The sequence below is a fragment of the Oncorhynchus keta genome, chromosome 14, assembly GCF_023373465.1.
Source record: "Oncorhynchus keta strain PuntledgeMale-10-30-2019 chromosome 14, Oket_V2, whole genome shotgun sequence".
NCBI lineage: Eukaryota > Metazoa > Chordata > Actinopteri > Salmoniformes > Salmonidae > Oncorhynchus > Oncorhynchus keta.
In genome coordinates, this window is record NC_068434.1 from 34,533,941 (window position 1) to 34,557,592 (window position 23,652).

At 43.1% G+C, this 23,652-nt stretch overlaps 2 protein-coding genes across 2 annotated transcripts; both read right to left on the reverse strand.

The window, feature by feature from the left end:
- Positions 1-531: 531 nt before the first annotated feature.
- Positions 532-18,440, reverse strand: LOC118393281 (synaptic vesicle 2-related protein-like). The gene is made up of 16 exons (XM_035785822.2): positions 18,201-18,440; positions 16,372-16,532; positions 15,766-15,851; positions 15,496-15,594; positions 15,070-15,141; positions 10,908-11,032; positions 10,658-10,721; positions 10,189-10,314; positions 9,404-9,532; positions 9,212-9,285; positions 8,922-8,998; positions 8,549-8,653; positions 8,270-8,381; positions 8,025-8,106; positions 4,116-4,205; positions 532-3,972 (listed from the first exon to the last, which is right to left on the reverse strand). The coding sequence occupies exons 1-16, from the start codon at positions 18,233-18,235 to the stop codon at positions 3,736-3,738; spliced, it is 1,674 nt and encodes a 557-aa protein (XP_035641715.1). The 5' UTR covers positions 18,236-18,440; the 3' UTR covers positions 532-3,735.
- Positions 18,441-20,758: 2,318 nt separating this feature from the next.
- LOC118393282 (polyubiquitin-like) lies at positions 20,759-22,072 on the reverse strand. Its single transcript, XM_035785823.2, has 2 exons — positions 21,912-22,072; positions 20,759-21,456 (listed from the first exon to the last, which is right to left on the reverse strand). Exon 2 carries the CDS (start codon positions 21,445-21,447, stop codon positions 20,977-20,979), a length of 471 nt encoding a protein of 156 aa, XP_035641716.1. The 5' UTR covers positions 21,448-21,456; positions 21,912-22,072; the 3' UTR covers positions 20,759-20,976.
- Positions 22,073-23,652: the final 1,580 nt, after the last annotated feature.

Genomic DNA, 23,652 nt, shown 5'->3' on the forward strand with positions numbered 1-23,652 from the left:
TTGAGAACCGCCTCAGGCAGCCAAGCCCATACAACACCCCTACTCAGCCGCAATCCCAATAATACAAAAACCCCAATACGAAATACAACAACATAAACCCATGTCACACCCTGGCCTGACCAAATAATTAAAGAAAACACAAAATACTAAGACCAAGGTGTGACAGTCTTTTACCAAATAGGGCAATCTTCTGTATACCACCCCTATCTTGTCACAAAACAAATGATTGGCTCAAATCCATTAAGAAGGAAAGAAATTCTACAAATGAACTTTTAACATGGAACACCTGTTAATTGAAATACATTCCAGGTGACTACCTCATGAAGCTGGTTGAGAGAATGTCAAGAGTGCGCAAAGCTGTCATCAAGGCAAAGGGTGTCTACTTTGAAGAATCTCAAATATAAAATATATTTTGATTTGTTTAACACTTTTTTGGTTACGACATGATTCCATATGTGTTATTTCATTGTTTTGATGTCTTCACTATTGTTCTACAATGTAGAAAATAGTAAACATAAAGAAAAACCCATGAATGAGTAGGTGTGTCCAAACTTTTGACTGGTACTGTATATATATATTTTGATATACATACTGTAACACTTCAGGTGTCGTAGGTGTGTGGAGTCAAACGCAGGAGACAGTGAGTGCAAAGCTGTGCGTCTTTAATAGCGCCAACGCATCCCAGGGTGCTCACAATAGTAACGGCCCCAAACACAGGGAATGAGAATGTACAACAGAAAACGTAACGACCAGGCACTAACACGTACTTCTAACAACAGAGCCGAAGGTTACACTGCAATAATCCCGCACAACAACCAGGCGGGCCGGCTGTCTAATAAAGACAAACTAATTAGCTGATTTAATCATGAACAGGTGCTACCACTAAACATACAAGGAGGGAGAGGAAAAACAATCAGTGGCAGCTAATAGGCCGGTGACGACGACCGCCGAGCGCCAACCGCCCGGGAAGGGGAAACACCCTCGGTCGGACTCGTGACACATACAAAAACCAATAAAAATGTTTTCCAAAAATGTAATAAGCAAATCTCACAAATGTGACATAAGAATAGGACTGCAATATCAAACGAAAATGTTATTATTAGTCATCTTATTAGCAGAAAACATTATACTATCGTAAGTTCTACAAGTTATGAGGTTTGAAAATGAATCAATAAATAAATACCACCACAATTCAACATTCTTTCTCCTTTGAAACATAATTTATTATTGTATCATACACATTTACTTACATCCAGTGATAAGAATCTGTGCACAGACACTTAATGCAGCACTAAATCGCAAAGGCAGGCATGTAGGAGACCAAGGTTCTTTAACATTTTTAACAACACCTTGTTTCACATGTTATTTTTACAAGGGGACAAAGACCATCCCCCCACCAACAAACAAAAACAACAACAACCAACCCAGGTTTTGGTACAGTATATACAGAGATGACTTTTGCCCAGTAAGCAAAAGCTGTCATGGGGTGTATCCTGAAAAACCATGTGATTATGTTTGCTTTGAATGATTTCACCCATGTAGTGTAATTACTACTGTACGAGACTGACAACTTTGGGTGACTACGTTAAGAGGTGACAGTATCAAGTATAGTACAGTTCAAATATTTCAGTTGCACTTCAGTTTCATGGCATATACATAAAACCCTCGAAATGCATATATGAGCATTATAACACCTGGCATGAACCCTGGCATGAACTTTCATCAGTACTCATATGCAATTTTCCTAATTTACATAAACTATAGTCATCCTGATAAATAACATTACGACCTTCTCAAGACAGGTCTAGAATATGAGTGCTAATGAATGCTTATGCCAGCTGCACAGAGACTTTACGTAATTATTTTGATTGCCTCATTTACACTGAAAATGTCAAAGATTTTACTGAGTTACAGTTAATATATGGAAATCAGTTCATTTAAATAAATGCATTAGGCCCTAATCTAAGGATTTCACATGACTGGGGATACAGATATGTATTTGTTGGTCACAGATACCTTAAAAAAGGTTGGGGCGTGGATCAGAAAAACAGTCAGTATTTGGTGTGATCACCATTTGCCTCATGCAGTTTGCCACATCTCCTTCGCATAGAGTTGATCAGGCTGTTGATTGTGGCCAGTGGAATGTTGTCCCACACATCTTCAATGGCTGTGCGAAGTTGCTGGATATTGGCGGGAAATGGAACACACTGTCGTACATGTCGATCCAGAGCATCCCAAACATGTTCAATGGGTGACATGTCTGGTGAGTATTCAGGCCATGGAAGAGCGTTGACACTTTGAGCTTCCAGGAATTGTGTATAGATCCTTGCGACATGGGGACGTGCGTTATCATGCTGAAACATGAGGTTATGGCGGCAGATGAATGGCACGATAATGGGCCTCAGGATCTCGTCACGCTATCTCTTTGCATTCAAATTGCCATTGATAAAATTAAATTGTGTTGGTTGTTCGTAGCATATGAGTGCCCATACTATAACCCCTCCGCCATCATGGGGCACTCTGTTCACAATGTTGACATAGGCAAACCGCTCGCACACACGGTGCCATCTGCCCGGTACAGTTGAACCCGGGATTCATTCGTGAAGAGTACACTTCACCAGCGTGCCAGTGGCCATTGAAGATGAACATTTGCCCACTGATGTCAGTTACGATGCCAAACTGCAGTCAGGTCAAGACGATGAGCACGCATATGAGCTTCATCGAGACGGTTTCTGACAGTTTGTGCATAAATTATTTGGTTGTGCAAACCCACAGTTTCATCAGCTGTCCGAGTGGCTGGTCTCAGACGATCCCGCAGGTGAAGAAGCCAGATGTGAACAGGGATGTAAACAAATTTGTGGACAAAATTTGAAAGAAATTCGCTTTTTGTACGTTTGGAACATTTCTGGGATATTTTATTTCAGCTCATGAAACCAACACTTTACATGTTGCGTTATATTTTTATTCAGTATATAAGTGTCTAAACTGAAGCGTAACTGAGATTTGTGACTTCACACCTCTATGAAGTGCATCATGTCGGATGGTTAACGTGGTGATGCGAATCTGCAAACAACCCCAGATGCACAGATTTGATTATGTTGAATGGGTAATTATTGTATCATTAGATAGCAATTCATTACATGTCATTGTTTTCATTATAGCTTTGCAAAATATAATGGATTTTTTGGGGCCCTTGACGTCACATCTCTGTCAAAAGCCCTCAATGTGTCCCTTATCTAAAACTGAGTGGTAGGACCTGAGTAGAACCATTGTTTTAAGGCTCTCTTAAAAGAAACAGGTTAATAGAAACAATGCAACAAAGCATTGTCCTCTATCACTCTCTTTCACTATCACTCTCACTGTTACTATAAATCTCGCTGTTCTTCTCCCTCATAATATGAAATTCAAATACTGAGATATAAGAATGACAAACCCACCCTGAACAGTTTCTCTCCCTGCTACCAGTGTATACTCAGGATAATCGATTGAGCTCTGTCTCACTCAGAGTGTGTTTATCCTACATTGGCAAAAATCATGACAGTGGTAGTGGTTGAAGATTAAAATGAAAATGAGAAATGTTTTTGAATAACATTTTGGTGGCAGGCTCTCTCTCAAGTCACTGTGGTGCCTATATACAAACCAGTAATGACACATTTGAGCTGAGAATGGACAAGGGCTGCTTGCCTAGCTTCCTTCTCCTTCATTGTCTCTCTCTTCCACTCCAGCGTCCCTCCTTCACCACCCTCTTGCATGTGCTCCGTCCTCCTGGGACCCAGAGTCGGAGTGTGGGATGCCCCCAGAGCTGTTGGCAGGGGCCCGGCCCATCATTTCCTGGCCCCACTCGCGGTGGCTGGACTCCTGGAGGCCCCGACCAGTGGTCTCAATGGGCAGAGCACAGGAGGCGATGGCAGCCAGCAGGCAGCAGATGCTATACACTGACAGAGTCAGGTACACAGAAGACTCCAACATCACCTGCAGAACAGGGGGAGGAATGAAAACCGTATCACCAACCTAGGTAGGATAACTCTCTATGTGATGGCGTGAATGTCTTTCAGTACACATTATGTACAAACATTCTTTATATATTGGTTGTGGTAACCTTTTTTTTATTTTACCTGTGCAACGAAGGGTGTGATGAGGGCTCCCACTCTAGCCATTCCACTACTAGTGCCCAGACCTAATGCTCTGGTTGCTGTTGGATATACCTGAGGAGTCAGGAGAACACCATGGGAATACATAATTTATTATCATTCAGGACAGACACTTCATGCTGTTTACGCAAAAGGGACTGTCAAGTTTTACGCATTATTTTTATTTACTTAATACTTCCGGCGCCGACAGAGATGGCCGCCTCGCTTCGCGTTCCTAGGAAACTATGCAGTTTTTTGTTTTTTTACGTGTTATTTATTACATTAGTACCCCAGGTCATCTTAGGTTTCATTACATACAGTCGAGAAGAACTACTTAATATAAGATCAGCGTCAACTCACCATCAGTACGACCAAGAATATGTTTTTCGCGACGCGGATCCTGTGTTCTGCCTTACAAACAGGACAACGGAATGGATCGCATGCAGCGACCCAAAAAAACGACTCCGAAAAAGAGGGAAACGTGGCGGTCTTCTGGTCAGACTCCGGAGACGGGCACACCGTGCACCACTCCCAAGCATTCTTCTTGCCAATGTCCAGTCTCTAGACAACAAGGTTGATGAAATCCGAGCAAGGGTAGCCTTCCAGAGGGACATCAGAGACTGTAATGTTCTGTGCTTCACGGAAACATGGCTCACTGGAGAGACGCTATCCGAAGCGGTGCAGCCAACGGGTTTCTCCACGCATCGCGCCGACAGAAACAAACACCTTTCTGGTAAGAAGAGGGGCAGGGGCGCATGCCTTATGGCTAACGAGACATGGTGTGATGAAAGAAACATACAGGAACTCAAATCCTTCTGTTCACCTGATTTAGAATTCCTCACAATCAAATGTAGACCGCATTACCTACCAAGAGAATTCTCTTCGATTATAATCACAGCCGTATATATATCCCCCCCAAGCAGACACATCGATGGCTCTGAACGAACTTTATTTAACTCTTTGCCAACTGGAAACAATTTATCCGGAGGCTGCATTCATTGTAGCTGGGGATTTTAACAAGGCTAATCTGAAAACAAGACTCCCTAAATTTTATCAGCATATCGATTGCGCAACCAGGGGTGGAAAAACCTTGGATCATTGTTACTCTAACTTCCGCGACGCATATAAGGCCCTGCCCCGCCCCCCTTTCGGAAAAGCTGACCACGACTCCATTTTGCTGATCCCTGCCTACAGACAGAAACTAAAACTAGAGGCTCCCACGCTGAGGTCTGTCCAAAGCTGGTCCGACCAAGCTGACTCCACACTCCAAGACTGCTTCCATCACGTGGACTGGGATATGTTTCGTATTGCGTCAGATAACAACATTGACGAATACGCTGATTCGGTGTGCGAGTTCATTAGAACGTGCGTTGAAGATGTCGTTCCCATAGCAACGATTAAAACATTCCCTAACCAGAAACCGTGGATTGATGGCAGCATTCGCGTGAAACTGAAAGCGCGAACCACTGCTTTTAATCAGGGCAAGGTGTCTGGTAACATGACCGAATACAAACAGTGCAGCTATTCCCTCCGCAAGGCTATCAAACAAGCTAAGCGTCAGTACAGAGACAAAGTAGAATATCAATTCAACGGCTCAGACACAAGAGGCATGTGGCAGGGTCTACAGTCAATCACGGACTACAGGAAGAAATCCAGCCCAGTCACGGACCAGGATGTCTTGCTCCCAGGCAGACTAAATAACTTTTTTGCCCGCTTTGAGGACAATACAGTGCCACTGACACGGCCTGCAACGAAAACATGCGGTCTCTCCTTCACTGCAGCCGAGGTGAGTAAGACATTTAAACGTGTTAACCCTCGCAAGGCTGCAGGCCCAGACGGCATCCCCAGCCGCGCCCTCAGAGCATGCGCAGACCAGCTGGCCGGTGTGTTTACGGACATATTCAATCAATCCCTATACCAGTCTGCTGTTCCCACATGCTTCAAGAGGGCCACCATTGTTCCTGTTCCCAAGAAAGCTAAGGTAACTGAGCTAAACGACTACCGCCCCGTAGCACTCACTTCCGTCATCATGAAGTGCTTTGAGAGACTAGTCAAGGACCATATCACCTCCACCCTACCTGACACCCTAGACCCACTCCAATTTGCTTTACCGCCCAAATAGGTCCATAGACGATGCAATCTCAACCACACTGCACACTACCCTAACCCATCTGGACAAGAGGAATACCTATGTGAGAATGCTGTTCATCGACTACAGCTCGGCATTCAACACCATAGTACCCTCCAAGCTCGTCATCAAGCTCGAGACCCTGGGTCTCGACCCCGCCCTGTGCAACTGGGTACTGGACTTCCTGACGGGCCGCCCCCAGGTGGTGAGGGTAGGTAACAACATCTCCTCCCCTCTGATCCTCAACACTGGGGCCCCACAAGGGTGCGTTCTGAGCCCTCTCCTGTACTCCCTGTTCACCCACGACTGCGTGGCCACGCACGCCTCCAACTCAATCATCAAGTTTGCGGACGACACAACAGTGGTAGGCTTGATTACCAACAATGACGAGACGGCCTACAGGGAGGAGGTGAGGGCCCTCGGAGTGTGGTGTCAGGAAAATAACCTCACACTCAACATCAACAAAACTAAGGAGATGATTGTGGACTTCAGGAAACAGCAGAGGGAACACCCCCCTATCCACATCGATGGAACAGTAGTGGAGAGGGTAGCAAGTTTTAAGTTCCTCGGCATACACATCACAGACAAACTGAATTGGTCCACTCACACAGACAGCATCGTGAAGAAGGCACAGCAGGGCCTCTTCAACCTCAGGAGGCTGAAGAAATTCAGCTTGTCACCAAAAGCACTCACAAACTTCTACAGATGCACAATCGAGAGCATCCTGGCGGGCTGTATCACCGCCTGGTACGGCAACTCCGTAAGGCTCTCCAGAGGGTAGTGAGGTCTGCACAACGCATCACCGGGGGCAAACTACCTGCCCTCCAGGACACCTACACCACCCGATGTTACAGGAAGGACATATAGATCATCAAGGACATCAACCACCCGAGCCACTGCCTGTTCACCCCGCTATCATCCAGAAGGCGAGGTCAGTACAGGTGCATCAAAGCTGGGACCGAGAGACTGAAAAACAGCTTCTATCTCAAGACCATCAGACTGTTAAACAGCCACCACTAACATTGAGTGGCCGCTGCCAACACACTGAAACTGACTCAACTCCAGCCACTTTAATAATGGGAATTGATGGGAATTATGTAAATATATCACTAGCCACTTTAAACAATGCTACCTTATATAATGTTACTTACCCTACATTATTCATCTCATATGCATACGTATATACTGTACTCTATATCATCGACTGCATCCTTATGTAATACATGTATCACTAGCCACTTTAACTATGCCACTTTGTTTACATACTCATCTTATATGTATATACTGTACTCGATACCATCTACTGTATCTTGCCTATGCTGCTCTGTACCATCACTCATTCATATATCCTTATGTACATATTCTTTATCCCCTTACACTGTGTATAAGACAAGTAGTTTAGGAATTGTTTGTTAGATTACTTGTTGGTTATTACTGCATTGTCGGAACTAGAAGCACAAGCATTTCGCTACACTAGCATTAACATCTGCTAACCATGTGTATGTGACAAATAAAATGTGATTTGATTTGATTTACTTTGTACCATATTGACACTGTAATACTTATTAGAAACCAATGGAGAAGAAGAGCACAAACCAAATAACTATCCCTTCATTTAGTCACAAATCTATCAAAGAAATTAAACTGAACAGAAACCTGACGTCTACGATTTAGTATAATCTTTGTTTTTAAAGTAAGAGCTGGCATTCTATTGAGTCGATAATGTAGCCACAGGGTACATGGGGTTGTATGGCCTATGACCTCACCTCAGGGGTGTAGACATAAGCAGCCTGGAAACCTCCTGCGATGAAGGCCCTGGCGATGAATATCAATACTGTCAGCCACGTCCTGAAGCACAGACAACAACAATAACAATGTTAATAACAACAACAACAACACTGTTATTGTGTTGTCAGTTGCGGATCCACCACAGTGTTATGTTTGTCATAGAGTAGTGCATTGCGAATCCTAAAAGTAATAACTTTGTAATTTTGTATCGGATGGTCTTTACCTCCCTACACAAGCGTAGAGTGGCACAAGGCAGAGAGAGAAGACGAAGAAGCACAGTGCCATGGTCTTTCTCCTTCCCAGCCGATCGATGGCCCACAGAGTCACCAGCAAGCCTGCCCAACAATATACATCAAGCAATCTATTCAGATATTCTACTAGTCTTTTTAATCAATAAGAACAATTTACAACCTACTTTATTTCACAGTACCCTTCTCCCCATGCAATTGTGTTTAACAGTATTATGACTATTAGTTGAAAGCAGGAGGTCGAAGATGTATACCTGGGAATTCAGACAGGGTGGTCCACAGCAGATCCTTGTAGTCGTCTGAGGTCAGGTATTTACACTCCAGGCTACACCTGGGCTCCCTCTTACTACCTTTTGACTCTAGAGCGAGACATAACACAAGAAACACGTGATGCACACTTAGCAGTGCTCACTGCAACCCTCCAGAATCACAAGGTCCTGAAATGACCTTGAGACTTAAAGGCTAATGTAACCTGCGGTCAATTGGAGTTACTCTTGGTTAAAGCGTTACAAAAATATCAATTTTTAGTTGAATAAGATGGTTTGGGCTCAGCAGGTTAATACTATCCTTAAGAATGTTTGTGTGAGTGTTACTGATGATGTCAGAGGAGAAGGAGCAGTAACTCACCCCCACAGGCGCCCCCCTCCTGGAAGAGCTCAGTGGTGAGCAGGACCAGGCCATAGTAGGCGAATGCATTAGAGAACCTTAAGAGATAAAACAGTCAATCTAAGGATTCCCATGAGGAAAACTGGGATAATTAAAGATGCAACTCTTATGCTAAATAAAGGTTACATTGAAAAAATGTATGAAGATGTTCAATCAAAGTATGTAAGAGTTTAAATTAGTCATCAGATGTGATCTACTAACTTTTAATTACCTGTATCTAAAAATTAGGAAATGTAAAGTAATGTATTTACCAAATAAACCATAGCAGAATTGTGGTCCAGCGAAAATGCGGTGAGAAAAGATCCTGGAACTTCCCACGGTCCTCCTAATTGACAAACAGTCAAGAAACACAATATGACAGATAAACAACTGAAACAAGCCAAACTACTTCAGTATGCCCTGTACGTATTCCATACAATATATCTTAATGTGCTGGGCTGTACCTGTCTGGCAGCAATTAGTTTTCCCAGGGGCATGGGGACTCCGTTCTCCTTGGCGATGCGCTTCAGGGTAGTCAGAGCTTTCTCCTGGTTCCCTGTCAACACGTCATAGCGTGCACTCTCTGGCAGCCACTGTTTACAAAACCAAAGGGTCAGTCGTTTAATAGTGTAAAATAAATTCATTCAAGTGAATTGGTAGTAGCTGTTACTGTCATACCAGTGGTGAAAAAGTACCCAATTTCATAAAGATACCTTAGTAGAAAATGACTCACGTAAAAGTGAAAGTAACCCAGTAAAATACTACTTGAGTAAAAGTATTTGGTTTTAAAGTATCAAAAGTAAATGTAATTGCAAAAATATACTTAAGTATCAAAACTAAAAGTACAAATAATTTTCAAATCCCTTATATTAAGCAAACCAGATGGCGCCATATTATAGTTTTTTTCATTTACAGAAAGCCAGGGGGAACACTCCAACACTCGGACATAATTTACAAACAAAGCATCTGTGAGTCCGCCAGATCAAAGGCAGTAGGGATGACCAGGGATGTTCTCTTGATAAGTGCGTGAATTGGACCATTTTACAGTCCTGCTAAGCATTCAAAATATAACAAGTATTTTTGGGTGTTAGGGAAAATGTATGGAGTAAATAGTAGATTATTTTCTTTAAGGATGTAGTGAAGTAAAAGTTGTCAAAAATAGTAGAGTTAAGTAGAGATACCCCAACAACTACTTAAATAGTACTTTAAAGTATTTTTACATAAATACTTTACATTACTGCATACTCACAAAAGAGAGGATAGCGAAGATGAAGAGCGGAATGGTGGAGAGGCCGAGCAGCCAGCGCCAGCCCAGAGTGGGCATCACCAGGATGGCCAGCAGCACCTCAAACACAGTGCCCAGCGCCCAGAATATCTGCAGGGGCACAGCAATGGGAACAGCAAATGGTTGGCATGATGAGTTCCCTAGCACATTGAAGCAGCTTCATTGATCCAGGTCAGTGGAGATCTATCCTGCTCCTGAAAGGCCAAAACCGTGGCATCAAGAGGATCACTCACAAACAAGTAGATCAATTTGTACCTCACAGACCTGCTAATGTCTCAAATCAATGACAAACTTGACAGAGTTAAAAGTGGACCTCACAGGACGACTGCACAGTTGGACAGAGAGATAGAAGCACAGGAGAGAGGAGTTGAGTTGGACAGGCCACAGACTAGAGTGTAACTCTTACTAAGTGATAGAAAAGGATAAGTCATACCTCGATTAGCAAGATGCAGGTGGCTCTGGACCTCATGGGGAGAAACTCTGCATACAGTGTCACCCTGAAGGGAGAAGGACATGTGACTATTATGCTACTTCTATTAACTATTATTGTGTGTCATTTAGAATCATAGAGTCAATCTGTAGCCCACTTATAACTGGGTAGATAACATAACCCAATCCTTTACTGTGTCTTACTACAGTATACTGTAGCTATTGCTATAATGCCAACAGTAAGGGATACGTACGACTGTGGGGCTCCTCCGATGCCGAATCCCACCAGGGCACGGAGGAAGAGGATCCAGCCATAGACGGGGGCAAAGGCGCTCAGTACACCGTAGAACATGGTCCACGCCACACTCATCTTCAGACCCTGTGTACACACACACCCACCCATAACTGTGAGCTCTGACACAGACAGCAAAATACCCTAACTATCTCTACCACATATCACACTGTCATGGATATCCCTATTCCCCATCTCTGCCCAAGACGTTGATATAAAACTGATGTCTCATAAAAGCCTGTCAAAGCACATACAGTGGGGCAAAAAAGTATTTAGTCAGCCACCAATTGTGCAAGTTATCCCACTTAAAAAGATGAGAGAGGCCTGTAATTTTCATCATAAGTACACTTCAACTATGACAGACAAAATGAGGGGGGAAAATCCAGAAAATCACATTGTAGGATTTTTTATGAATTTATTTGCAAATAATGGCACCTCTGATGCGTCTATCTCAACCACAAAAGGTAGCGGATCTGGGTGTTTTAGCAAGGGGGCGGGGGTGAACACCCCTTGAGGAGATGAAAGGCCTTGTCAGCTGCTGGAGACCAAACCAACCTACTAGGCCCACCCTTGAGGAGGGAGGTGAGAGGGGCAGCGACGGCGCTGAAGTTCCTGATGAAGCGGCGGTAAAAGTTGGCAAACCCCAAAAACCGTTGAAACCCCTTGATGGTGGTTGGGACTGGCCGCTTCTACCTTCTTGTCCTCCATTCTCACTCCCTGCGGGATGATTTGGTAGCCCAAGAAGGAGACAGCCCTCTGGTGGAATTGGCACTTCTCCGCCTTGGCGAACAGGTGGTGCTGCTCAAACGTGAGTGATGTGATCCTCCAGGTTGGTCGAGAAGATCAGGATGTCATCGATGTACACAACCACCTGATGTCTAAGCATGTCCCTGAACACCTCATTGACGAATGCCTGGAACACTTACGGAGCAGTGGCTAAGCCAAAGGGCATAACCAAGTACCCTTAGTGACCAGACATTGTGTGGAAGGCAGTCTTCCGCTCATCCCCCCTCCCGGATGCGAATGAGTTTGGTGAAGAACCTGGCCCCGCAGAGCTGCTCGATGACTGATGGCACCAGCCACTGAGTCCATAATAATCGAAACAAGGGCGTAATCCTCCCTCCTTGGCCACAAAGAAGAAACCAGCTGACGCAGGGGACGTGGACCTGCGGATGAAACCCTGTTGGAGCATGAATGTAGTTCTCCATGGCCTGGGTCTCAGCCACTGACAGAGGGTAAATGTGTCTGTGCGGAGGTGTAGCACCGGAAAACAGGTGAATGGCACAGTCTCGGGGGCGATGAGGAGGGAGACATGTAGCATTAGTCTTGGAGAATACCTCCCTTAGATCCTGATATTCCTCCGGGATGTTGGGCTGGAGGGCAACCAGACTCTCAACCAACATAAAACCAAAGGGGACAGGAAAGCAGGTCTTCCGGCATTCAGGTGACCAGTCGGTGATTCTCATCCTCGACCATGAGATGGTAGTGTTATGGCGCTGAAGCCAAAGTAGGCCGAGGAACGGGTGTGAACGGGTGTACTGGTGATGAAGAAGGGGATGTTTTCCTGGTGATTGGGCTCCACGGTGAGGGTGAGTGGTTGGGTGATGTGTGTGATGGTTCCGGATCCTAGAGGCCGACAGTCAAGACCTTGAACCGGAAAAGGAGAAGAGAGCAGGTAGGTAGTAATATTGAGAGAGCAGGCAAGGGTCTGATCCATAAAGTTCCCAACGGCGCCTAAAGCTGTAGACACGGGACATGAGGGACAGTCAGCCAGAGTGGTGGTACTAAAAAGAGTCTAACAGGAAGAGCAGTAGATGGAATACTCACTCCTGTTCCAGGGGATGTAATGTCACGTAACAGTCCCTCTGCTCTAGTGGATCCCAGATTCTGAAGTAAGGGACACCGCTGGCGCTTGTGCCCTCCCTGGCCACAGTACAGAACCCCAGCCCGTTATTCCGCCCGGGGAAGGCGTGTTATCCCTACCTCCATGGGTTCAGGCTCTGATCCCGAACACTCGCCGAAAGAGGGAGAGAACTGGGATTCTCTACCTCTAACCCTATTACAGGGGCTGAGTCACTGGCTTACTTGTGCTCTTCCATGCCATCCCTAGGAGGGGTGCGTCACTTGAGTGGGTTGAGACACTGACGTGGTCCTCCTGTATTGGTTGGCGCCCACCCTTGTGTTGTGCCGTGGAGGAGATCTTTGTGGGCTATACTCGGCCTTGTCTCAGGATGGTAGGTTGGTGGTTGAAGATATCCCTCTAGTGGTGTGGGGGCTGTGCTTTGGCAAAGTGGGTGGGGTTATATCCTGCCTGTTTGGCCCTGTCCTGGGGTATCGTCGGATGGGGCCACAGTGTCTCCCGACCCCTCCCGTCTCAGCCTCCAGTATTTATGCTGCAGTAGTTTATGTGTCGGGGGGGGGGCTAGGGTCAGTCTGTAATATCTGGAGTATTTCTCTTGTCTTATCCGGTGTTCTGTGTGAATGTAAGTATGCTCTCTCTAATTCTTTCTTTCTCTCTCTCTGAGGACTTGAGCCCTAGGACCATGCCTCAGGACTACCTGGCCTGATGACTCCTTGCTGTCCCCAGTCCACCTGGCCATGTTGCTGCTCCAGTTTCAACTGTTCTGCCTGTGGCTATGGAACCCTGACCGTTCACCGAACGTGCTACCTGTCCCAGACCTGCTGTTTTCAACTCTCTAGAGACAGCAGGAGGGGTAGAGATACTCTCAATGATCGCCTATGAAAAGCCAAATGATAATTACTCCTGAGGTGCTGACCTGTTGCACCCTCGACAACTACTGTGATTATTATTATTTGACCATGCTGGTAATTTATGAACATTTGAACATCTTGGACATGTTCTGTTATAATTTCCACCCGGCACAGCCAGAAAAGGACTGACCACCCCTCATAGCCTGGTTCCTCTCTAGGTTCTTCCTAGGTTCTGGCCTCTCTAGGGAGTTTTTCCTAGCCACAGTGCTTCTACACCTGCATTGCTTGCTGTTTGGGGTTTTAGGCTGGGTTTCTGTACAGCACTTTGAGATATCAGCTGATCTAAGAAGGGCTATATAAATACGTTTGATTTGATTTGAAGTGATGTAGATGCCAACGCTCCCGGAGGAGGTTATCCAGACGGATGGCCATCGCGATGGCTGCGTCCAGGGTGAGGTTGTCATCTCAGCAGGCCAGTTCCTTTTGGACCTCCTCGCGCAGACCTCTTCTAAATAACGTGCTGAGCGCCGGCTCATTCCATCCACTGGAAGCTGCTACTGTCCAGAAGGTAAGCGCATACTCAGCAGCCGTCTGATACCCCGGCTGGAGCTGAAGCAGACGCTCACCTCCCTCTCTGCCCTCCGCAGGATGATCAAAAATTAATTTAAACAGAGCCATGAACCCCTCATAAGAATCAAGCTCCTCCTCTCCTCTCATCAACCCTGTTATGGTCAACCATGTGACTTTATTTGGAACTTAAAAGGCACTGCTATCCCCATACCATAAGACTGCTATCTTAGTTGACCTTTGTATTTTATTCATATTTTTGGCTCTTTGCAAAAATAATATGCACATATTATACTGAGTCTACACACACCCACTCACATACAATCATCATATACGCTGCTGGTACTCTGTTTATGATATATCCTGATGCCAAGTCACCCTACCCCTATACATATATACCTCTATCGATCCAATATCCCTGCACATTGTAAATATGGTGCTGGAACTGACCCTGTATATAGTATGTTTACTTAATTTATCATGTTCTTCTTATTTCTATATCTTGTGTGTTTTTGTTGTACCTTGTTATTTTTACATTACATTGTTATTGAAAACTGCATTGTTTGGGTTAGAGCTGGCAAAAAAAGCATTTCACTCTACTTGTGCATGTGACATTAAAACTTAAATTATTATAGTTCTTTTTTTATTTAACCTCTTTTTTATCAAGTTGAACATGTGCTTTTGTAAGACAGAATGTAAAAATTTAGGTGAAATCAAACGTTTTTTGGGGACTAAGTTACACTTTTAAAAAGGCACCGAATAAGTGGAATGACCCAACTGGTGTGAAATGCCAATTAGAACTCGATATAGACCTCCACCACAATAAACCCAGCTGTTGAACTCACTGTTTTTCTGCCATACTTATCGGATATGTTCCCCCAAATGGAAGAGCTGATCATCATTCCAATGAACACCGCCTGGATTTAAAAAAACATAGGAAATGGATATCACATATGTAGAGGCTTTGTCAGTAATGAAATGTGATAGTGTAAGACTGCATTAACATCAACAGCTACTGCTATTACACTCATCACTACCACTACTAGTCCATACAATCAGCACCACCTTCTCAACAACTCATTGTTATTATTGATTAATGTACTGCATTGTTGAGGGAGCTAGCACATAAGCATAGCACTGCACCTTTTATACCTGTTGTAAACTGTGTATGTGACGAAAACATTTAATTTGATTTTAACTACCGTTAGCCCACCAATCCAGTCATCATTTAGTGTTACTGGTAATCAATGTAAGAATGAGACCGGCATTACCGAGGTGAGTAGCGCCACCCACAGGCTTGGAAGCCTCCATTCACAGTGAAGCTGTGGTGCCAGGATGCTTAGAATCATCATCTCCATAGCATCAGCCATCTGAACAAACAGCGGCCATAAGGACCGGTGGGACAGGAAACAATGAAGACACAGTGAATTGCGCTCATATACATTATACTCACGTGTACAGGTTTGAAATACAACACAAACACAACATGTTATGAAACTGTTATGTTTTACTCTCGGACTGTCTTAAGCATGGCTGCTCACCCAGGACAGACCAGTGAGGATGGAGAGTTTCCACTGGAACTTCCCAAAACCAATGGCCTCCACAGCATCTTCCACCATGAAAGTGTCTGAGGAGAATAAGAGGTGTAAACCAATTAACAATACATTTTATACCAACTCAAGTAGAAAATTACACAAGATACAGATGATGAGTTGCAAGTATGGATTGCAAGTTACTATGATAAATGTGTACGCAATGAGTAACTGTAGTCAATCTCATTAAAGATCCCAGTGGTCCCCTGATGGGGTAGGTGGAAGGAGAGAGGGGGAAGTTATAATCTCCACCCAGCACAGCCAGAAGAGGACTGGCCACCCCTCATAGACCGGTTCCTCTCTAGGTTTCTTCCTAGGTTTTGGCCTTTCTAGGAAGTTCTTCCTAGCCACCGTGCTTCTACACCTGCATTGCTTGCTGTTTGGGGTTTTAGGCTGGGTTTCTGTACAGCACTTTGAAATATTAGCTGATGTAAGAAGGGCTATATAAATAAATCTGATTTGATTTGATTTGGAAGGCAATTTTATGCATATGGAAGTTATTTTGAATTTGGATGGGACAGTCAGAGTGATGGCTAAGGAGGGACCCAGTCATACCATCAGTTGGGTTGGCAAACTCCCGGGGTACTAGTGCGCCATCGTGAAGTGCCACAGACTCCATGTAAGCCTGCCTCCCATCGATCTGGACTTCCTGGTCTCTCCCCAAGCAGTCATCCTCAGAGCGTGTGCTCTCACCCGTGCGACGGAACTTGACCACGCTGCAATAGAGAAAGCCAGGAAGATCAACTTGGATCAGTTTGCCAGCCTACTGTAAAGAAGTTTGTGCCAACACAGCTGAATGCAGCTGAGAATGAGAGGCTGTTGCCTAGGTGATATGAGCTGTTCCTCCCAGGCAAACAGAGGTAAGTTATGCACTGCTGTTCACAACTGACAAACTTGTGTGCCACCTAATAATTGTGTGTAGACCACAAATAGATTTGTTAAGAAAAATAAAATTCTCAAATTTAGACAATACCTTAAACACCTGTATGTTATCTGTACATCAAGCTTATAAACTCCACATGTTGTAAGATGACAGACTGCTGATAGAGGGTGGAACACTGTAAAAGGAACATGGAGGCTGCCCAGTGATGTCTTAATCACAGTAATTACTACACAGATTTGCCAAGGGCAGAAGAAATACAGCTGATCGCCCAGTGAGGAGCCTAGAAATCAACATGCCTTGCTTACTGTGGTTCTGTTTCTTTCAGTTCTGTACAGAACAATCCCACATTTATCCCATATAGACTTGGAGAAGGGCATTGCTCAATGGACAGATTCTGTAAACCGTTGTGTTGATGGCGTAACACTTTCTGCAAGAAAGTTGCAATGAGGCCTAATTACCTCAACCATCATAATAGCATAAGATCTATGGATCCTGTTTGGAAATATTATTTTGAGGTTCACACTGGGAGAAAGACAGTTTGCTGCCACAGTCACATTGCACAATTTCAGTTCTACAATTTTTAGGTAGTAACTGGGCCTACTGCCAAGTCACTGCTTTACTGGCTTAGGAACAATTGTAAATAGAATGCTGTGCCTTTTTTTATTACACATAAAAAGGAGAGTCTCAATAGAAACATAGTTGGAAATTGATGGTGATAGCCAGGTGTGGACAACTCTGGTCAACCAGCTTCAGTGAAAAGTGTGTATTTTTGTCAATAAACATAAATGAACGTAATAGATTTTCATGCACAATAGATACAATTGTAGTATGAATATTCTAAAACCATTCCAAATCATGGTTATATTTGCTGCTACTAAATAATTAGTAATAGGCTGACATATACATCTGTTACCTACAGTATACCTACAGTCATTTTTAGGCTAAATGTGTGGCCATTGCTAGCATAAATATTTATAATAAAATGAAAATAGGCGACATGTTGTGTAACATATTAGATGTTAACCACCCCATTCTAACAAACTGGTGCAACTCATGCATGACCAAAACAAAGGCATGACGAATGATGTTGGCAAGGCAGTAGCTGCATATACAGTAGGCAATGATGTGAATGAACCTCCTGTGAAATATGCACACTGTCACTACCAGTAAAAAAGAAATACAAATACTAGCCGACATTGTTGTAGCACCCATATGAGCATTTGGGTCAGGGTTACTGTTTACCGGTCATTGATGCTTTGCTTTCAAACAAAACGCCCGTCAGTTCCTCGACATGCCACATTGTATTCGTGTAGAGTACTCTGACTAGCACAAAATAGGAATACAATGTTGCACCTATTATTATGTCAAGAGATCATTGTCACCCAACAGCTGCAATTCAAGCAATCACGAAAGAAAGGCTGTGGGCGAAGGGTCGGTTTAACAAAATGATCCAGTTACGATCAAATGAGAAATTAATACGTTTTTGTAGATATACACTCACGGGAGTTGTCTTAACTGGAACAAATCATCGTCCATTTTGGTGGTGTTTATTGGGTTCCACAGTGAAATGTCTCATTGCCATTACATCGTTATCATAGCAAGTCAAGATTTCAGCACCACAAGCTTGAGGAGAGCCACCCGTTCTGGTTCTCAGCGGAGAGCCAATGAGGGACGGGATATTCAGAATTATGTATATCATTGGATTATTCACTATTTCAGCTTCCTGTGTCGTGTCACAGCAGTGTGCCAGCCAAAAGGTACTGTGAAGTGATGGCGGCAGGGTCACTCGTGCGGGCCGGGAACAATGACGTATAGAAACCCTGGACAGCTGACACTTTATGTCTTGGCCAATAAGAGCCTTTAAGCCACCGGGGCGGAATTATCATACTCCTCCTTTCGGTTCTTTGATTAATAATGGCAGTGAATCACGGAAAAACAATATAGGCCGAACACATTAAAATAGCCAACTTGTCAACAACGCCACAATTTGCGAAATAGGGATACAGCCAGCACCAATGCAAGCCTGGGATGTGGGATGACATTTCATATTTAAGTATCAAAATTATTTGGGGAAAACATTTACTTTTTGGTCTATTCTGAGAAACATGCTGCTCAAGACAACTTGTGGTACTATGTAACCATAGCAACGCATGTAAGCAAATGTCAGGGTATGCTAGCGAGTTTACAAAACGATAGACCATTGTTGATGTTATTAAGCATGGATTAAATGGTGATACATGTGAACAATTTAACTTTTGTTCTTATAGATGTTCTAATTGTCATTTCACAACTGTTGAACAAATATTGTGCTTTGACAATGAATGTAATTAACGTTAGCTGCCAGCCAAGTAAATTGGGCGTTCACTCACTGCTTATCAATGACGTAGCGAAAAACGGGGCAATCAAGAGTGTGCTACGAAATGAATGTTTAAACGTAGTTTTCTGTGACCGTGGTCATTATAAATTACATATAATTAATAATTACATTGTTCTCTACAATATTATAACCTTAATATACTTGTACTTGACAGTGTTGATGAAATAAGAACTAGTACAATAAGAACTGTTGGAGGCCCAACATGCATCTTTTTTTGAGAAAATAAAGAAAATAAAGGTTTCATAATGTATTTTTTTGCTAAGTACTTTCTGAATTTCAAAGTAGTCCGAGAAGTAGTTATCTAGTTTTTCAAAAGTATCTGTAATTTGCACGACATTTGGTAAGACGCAGACCCAGAGGGGAGCGCGAGACTGAGGAGACCCTGTCTGTCCTTCTGAGTTTTGATGTAGAGTGTTTGCTTCCGAAACATGACCCGCCAAGCCGTGCTTCTTAACACCCGCCCGCTTAACCCGGAAGCCAGCTGCACCAATGTGTCAGAGGAAACACTGTTCAACTGATGACTGAAGTCAGCCTGCAGGCGCCAGGCCCACCACAATGAGTCGCTAGAGCGCGATGAGCCAAGCAAAGCCCCCTCGGCCAAACCCTCCCCTAACCCGGATGACGCTGGGCCGATTGTGCGCCGCCCATGGTACTCATGGTCACATCCGGCATTGACACAGCCTTGGTTTGATCCCTTGCTGTAGTGACGCCGCAACACTGCGATGCAGTGCCTTAGACCACTGCGCCACTCAGGAGGCCCCACATGCACCTTTTTTCAATATTAAATTGAATGTCATTGAGAAAATAAAGGTTTCATAATGTATTTTTTTGCTAATGTCCTTTCTGAATTTCAAAGTAATCTGAGAAGAAATCATCTAGTTTTTCAAAAGTATCTGTATTTTCAGTTTACATGTAATCAATTACACCCCAACCCTGTTTGTGGTTGACTCCTAAGAGTATGGGGCAACTTTGATTTGCAAACTATATCAAGGTAAATGTGTCCTTTGCCAAGACCTTTCCACTTTTATCTCTGTCTTTTCAGCCTGTGAATGCCAGTGCAGCAAGCAGGTACAACCAGGCAAATTAACTGGGGGGGGTGGGGTGTTTAGGACTTCGGTCAAATGCTACACAAGGAGCTAAACTAATGAAATCCTAACACATTCAATGTGTTGCTCACATGCAAAATAACTTATAACGGAAATAATAATTCTTAATTTAATTCTTACTGATATTTAAAATATTGAATGAATTGAAACACTTGAGTATGCTTCCTTTGTGCCAAAGTGTATTTTGGTTTGAGCAATGGTAAATACATGTTACCTATTCTTCATGGATACACATTAATATTTGTACAATTTAAGATGAAGCAAAGCAAAAGTGCTGTAGGAAATGAATAATAGTAACTGTTTCGGCCTTGAATCAAACTAATTTAAAACCATCTGAATGTGCAACGTTTAGGATTTTCATCAGACCATGAAACATTGTGTATATTGCTGACAAGGCCGGCCTGTAGTTTCCTCATGTGGACTGCCTTGTCTCAGTTTGAGTCAACTCAACTGTAAATGTTACTGCTCTGTCTCTATCATGTCAAATAAGAGAGCAATAGCACAACGGACAAGAAACTGACCAGTACCTTATGTTGCTTTGTCTTTTCTTTTGAGTTGGAGCCATGACAATGATGGTTGACAGTTTTAGTTTTATACATTTTTATTACTTGATAACAATCTCATTAATATACGCCTATATCAGCCATGCTTAATTTAAAGTTTACAATTGAATACAAATGTAGGACAATTCACATTTTTGTTCAAGATTGATTGCTTTTTCTCTATAGACATGGAATGCATAATAAGTTAAGGGCTTCATGTGACAGGTGGTTTCAGGTCGATACTGGGTTTCTTCAGCCTCCCCTTAGACGGAGCGTCAGATAGATGATGCTTTGATTTCTGATGTTGTAGTTCTCCAGCCTCTGGCCATCCTCGAGCTGCCTACCCTCATGAATCAGCCTCTGTTGATTGGCAGGGACTGCCTCCTTGTTTTGTACCTTGGCTTTGAACTGGGTTACAGTCTCACCAGGCACCACATCATATGTGTGTGTCTGGCCCTTTTCGTTTTTCAGGAACACCTGGATAGGCGTGGGCTCCGTAATCAGCACCATCACTTTAGATCCTGAATGCAGGCCATAGTCGCTCAAAGTTTTTGAATCATCGCTGAGACTGATGTTGTTCCCATTGACGCCTAACAGCCTCTGCTTTGTTGTGGCCACTTCAAAGTGTTGTTGAATCAAACTCTTGAGAGACCCCACGGTGGTGTGTGGCGGAACTGTCAGGGGAAGTGAGTTCCCGTTCAAAAGCGTTATAGTGAGTTCCATGATAGATATCTGAAAGAGGATTTCATGTATTATTTATTTGGCTTTACATTAGCATAGCTCAATTGAATGTTTTGAATGAATTAGTAACACTTTACTTAAAGCCTACAGGTGTAATGCTTTATAACTTGTTCAAAGCATGTATGATCCTTATAATAAGGCTAACAATATGTAATGTTTTGTCTCTATCCAACATTTCAGTTGACTGAAATGTCTGGTATATAATGACAATCATTATGAGATGGTTGAAAGACATAAGGGAGTCTACACACTCATGACAAGTTATACTGTACAATGCATTACAACTTTTATATTTACATACAGGCTTTAACATTACCATTTATTCAGCCCATTGTAATAACTAACCAATTCTAAGATAATTTGCTTGATATGCTGTTAAGCTTTTTTTCTCCAGTACATTTCTGTAAAATAGGCCTGTTGTAGCTTAATAATGGAAAATGACTTACATGTTCAGTGGATATTGTTGAGAAGTTGTTGTTGTGAAGTCTTGCAAATTTGTTTTAAGAAATACTGTTAGTAAATCCGTATGCTGACAATTGAAACTTATCCGATGAAAGATGGTGATAGCTCTGTCAGTGTACATCTGAGCAGTCTATGTGTATATATAACATCTGATCTGCCCCGCCCCTCAAATTGAGATTCGTTTTTCCCTCTCTGCCGCGCAGCTTTCGGTTTCTATTATAAAATAATGATGTAGTCTGCTGCTGTTTGCAGAAAGTTGAGTGCAATAAATTGTTTCTTTGATATTGCCCAATGGCAACTTGCCCCCATTCAAAGTATGCCCAATATTGATTTAATTGATGCACATCACACTGAAATTCACAAAGATCACTCAAGCTCAGGGGTGTCAAACATTCGAACCGCGAGGGGTTCTAATCCTGCCCGCCGGTGAAAAATGAAACTACAGTTTCTTGACTGTCTGTCCAGCTCTCTAATAATCACTAGAGAGCCGGGGAGCATCGACAATTCATAATTTTGAGGCATGGAAATATATTTTTTTGATGTCAGCCGGCCTTCGGGGTAAAATGAGTTTGACACCCCTGCTCTAGACCATTCCATATAATTCATTATTCTAAATCGGGGTATGCAACTATATAGATTCAGCCTCTGGACGATTTTTGTCGGAGGGGATGATCCAGATGTCAGAACATAATTATAATAATTTGTACACCACAAATTGACCACAACTAAGCCAAAAATTAGATTGTAGTTATCTATTCGTGGGAGTATTTGGTGAACAGATTTTTGCATAGTTCCTGATGATTGTAGTCTTATTTTGACCTAAAACTTTGTGGAGTCAAAAACAATTAGTGGCCCTGTTTGGCCCGCAGTCCGCCTTTTTCCGAACCCTGTTCTAGATCATTCCCTACCACTGAACCAGGTTCTAGATTATTCCCTATGATTCTAGGGCATTCCCTATTTTTCAACACAGATATGTCAAACACCAGAAAGGAAAGAGAAACCTAATGTCATTATCAATGAAACCCAACCTCATTGGGAAAACCCAGGCCCAGATGATACAGACAATGATGAAGAATTGCAGGTATTTTGTGATACGTCAGACATATACCTTTGTGAGTGCAGAGGGAATTTTAACAGCAATACAAATCAAATACTATACCCTGCCTCATCCTCCCTAAAATGATGTCAACACATGTTTATATTGTCAGTAGTTGAATCATGTCTTTCCGATTACACATCTTAGTCAGACTGTAACCAAAGTTAGTCACCAAATGTTCTCTAGTACAAACAGTAACCAGTGAATGTACAGTTACTTCTATATTCTCCAGTAACTTATGATCTCCTCTTTCATTTCTGCCTCTATGGATATTTCCAGGGGTGAATGACCTCTGTGGATTTGACTGATGTAATTCTAATGAGTCAGAACTGATGTCTGCCATGTCAGCTGAGGAAAGTGGTGTTAAAAGCAGTTCAATCAGGTGTAGACTTATGAGAAGTATAGGTGTTTAGTGTTTGTTGTTGTTTCCTGTGTCAACCCATGAAGCTTAGCCTATTCTCTCACTAAGTATGTGAGGACACCTTTCACCGCTGATGTCCTGTTAGTAAAATACAAAGTCATTTTACACTACAGATGTGCCTTGAGGCAGAATTATTGGTCATTCTAATTTCTGTCATAAGCAATGAGAGCAGAGAACGCTTGGGTGTTTATATTTTTAGCCATATGAC

Excerpts from the sequence above, each read along its gene's own strand:
- LOC118393281 (XM_035785822.2), bottom strand. The coding sequence starts at position 18,235 with ATGGACGATGATTTGTTCCAGTTAAGACAACTCCC. Across the intron at positions 15,852-16,371 it reads GTTTGCCAACCCAACTGATG|ACACTTTCATGGTGGAAGAT; the intron begins GTATGACTGGGT and ends TATTCTCCTCAG. Across the intron at positions 9,533-10,188 it reads TCTTCGCTATCCTCTCTTTT|TGGCTGCCAGAGAGTGCACG; the intron begins GTGAGTATGCAG and ends TTTTGTAAACAG.
- LOC118393282 (XM_035785823.2), bottom strand. The coding sequence starts at position 21,447 with ATGGAACTCACTATAACGCTTTTGAACGGGAACTCACTTCCCCTGACA.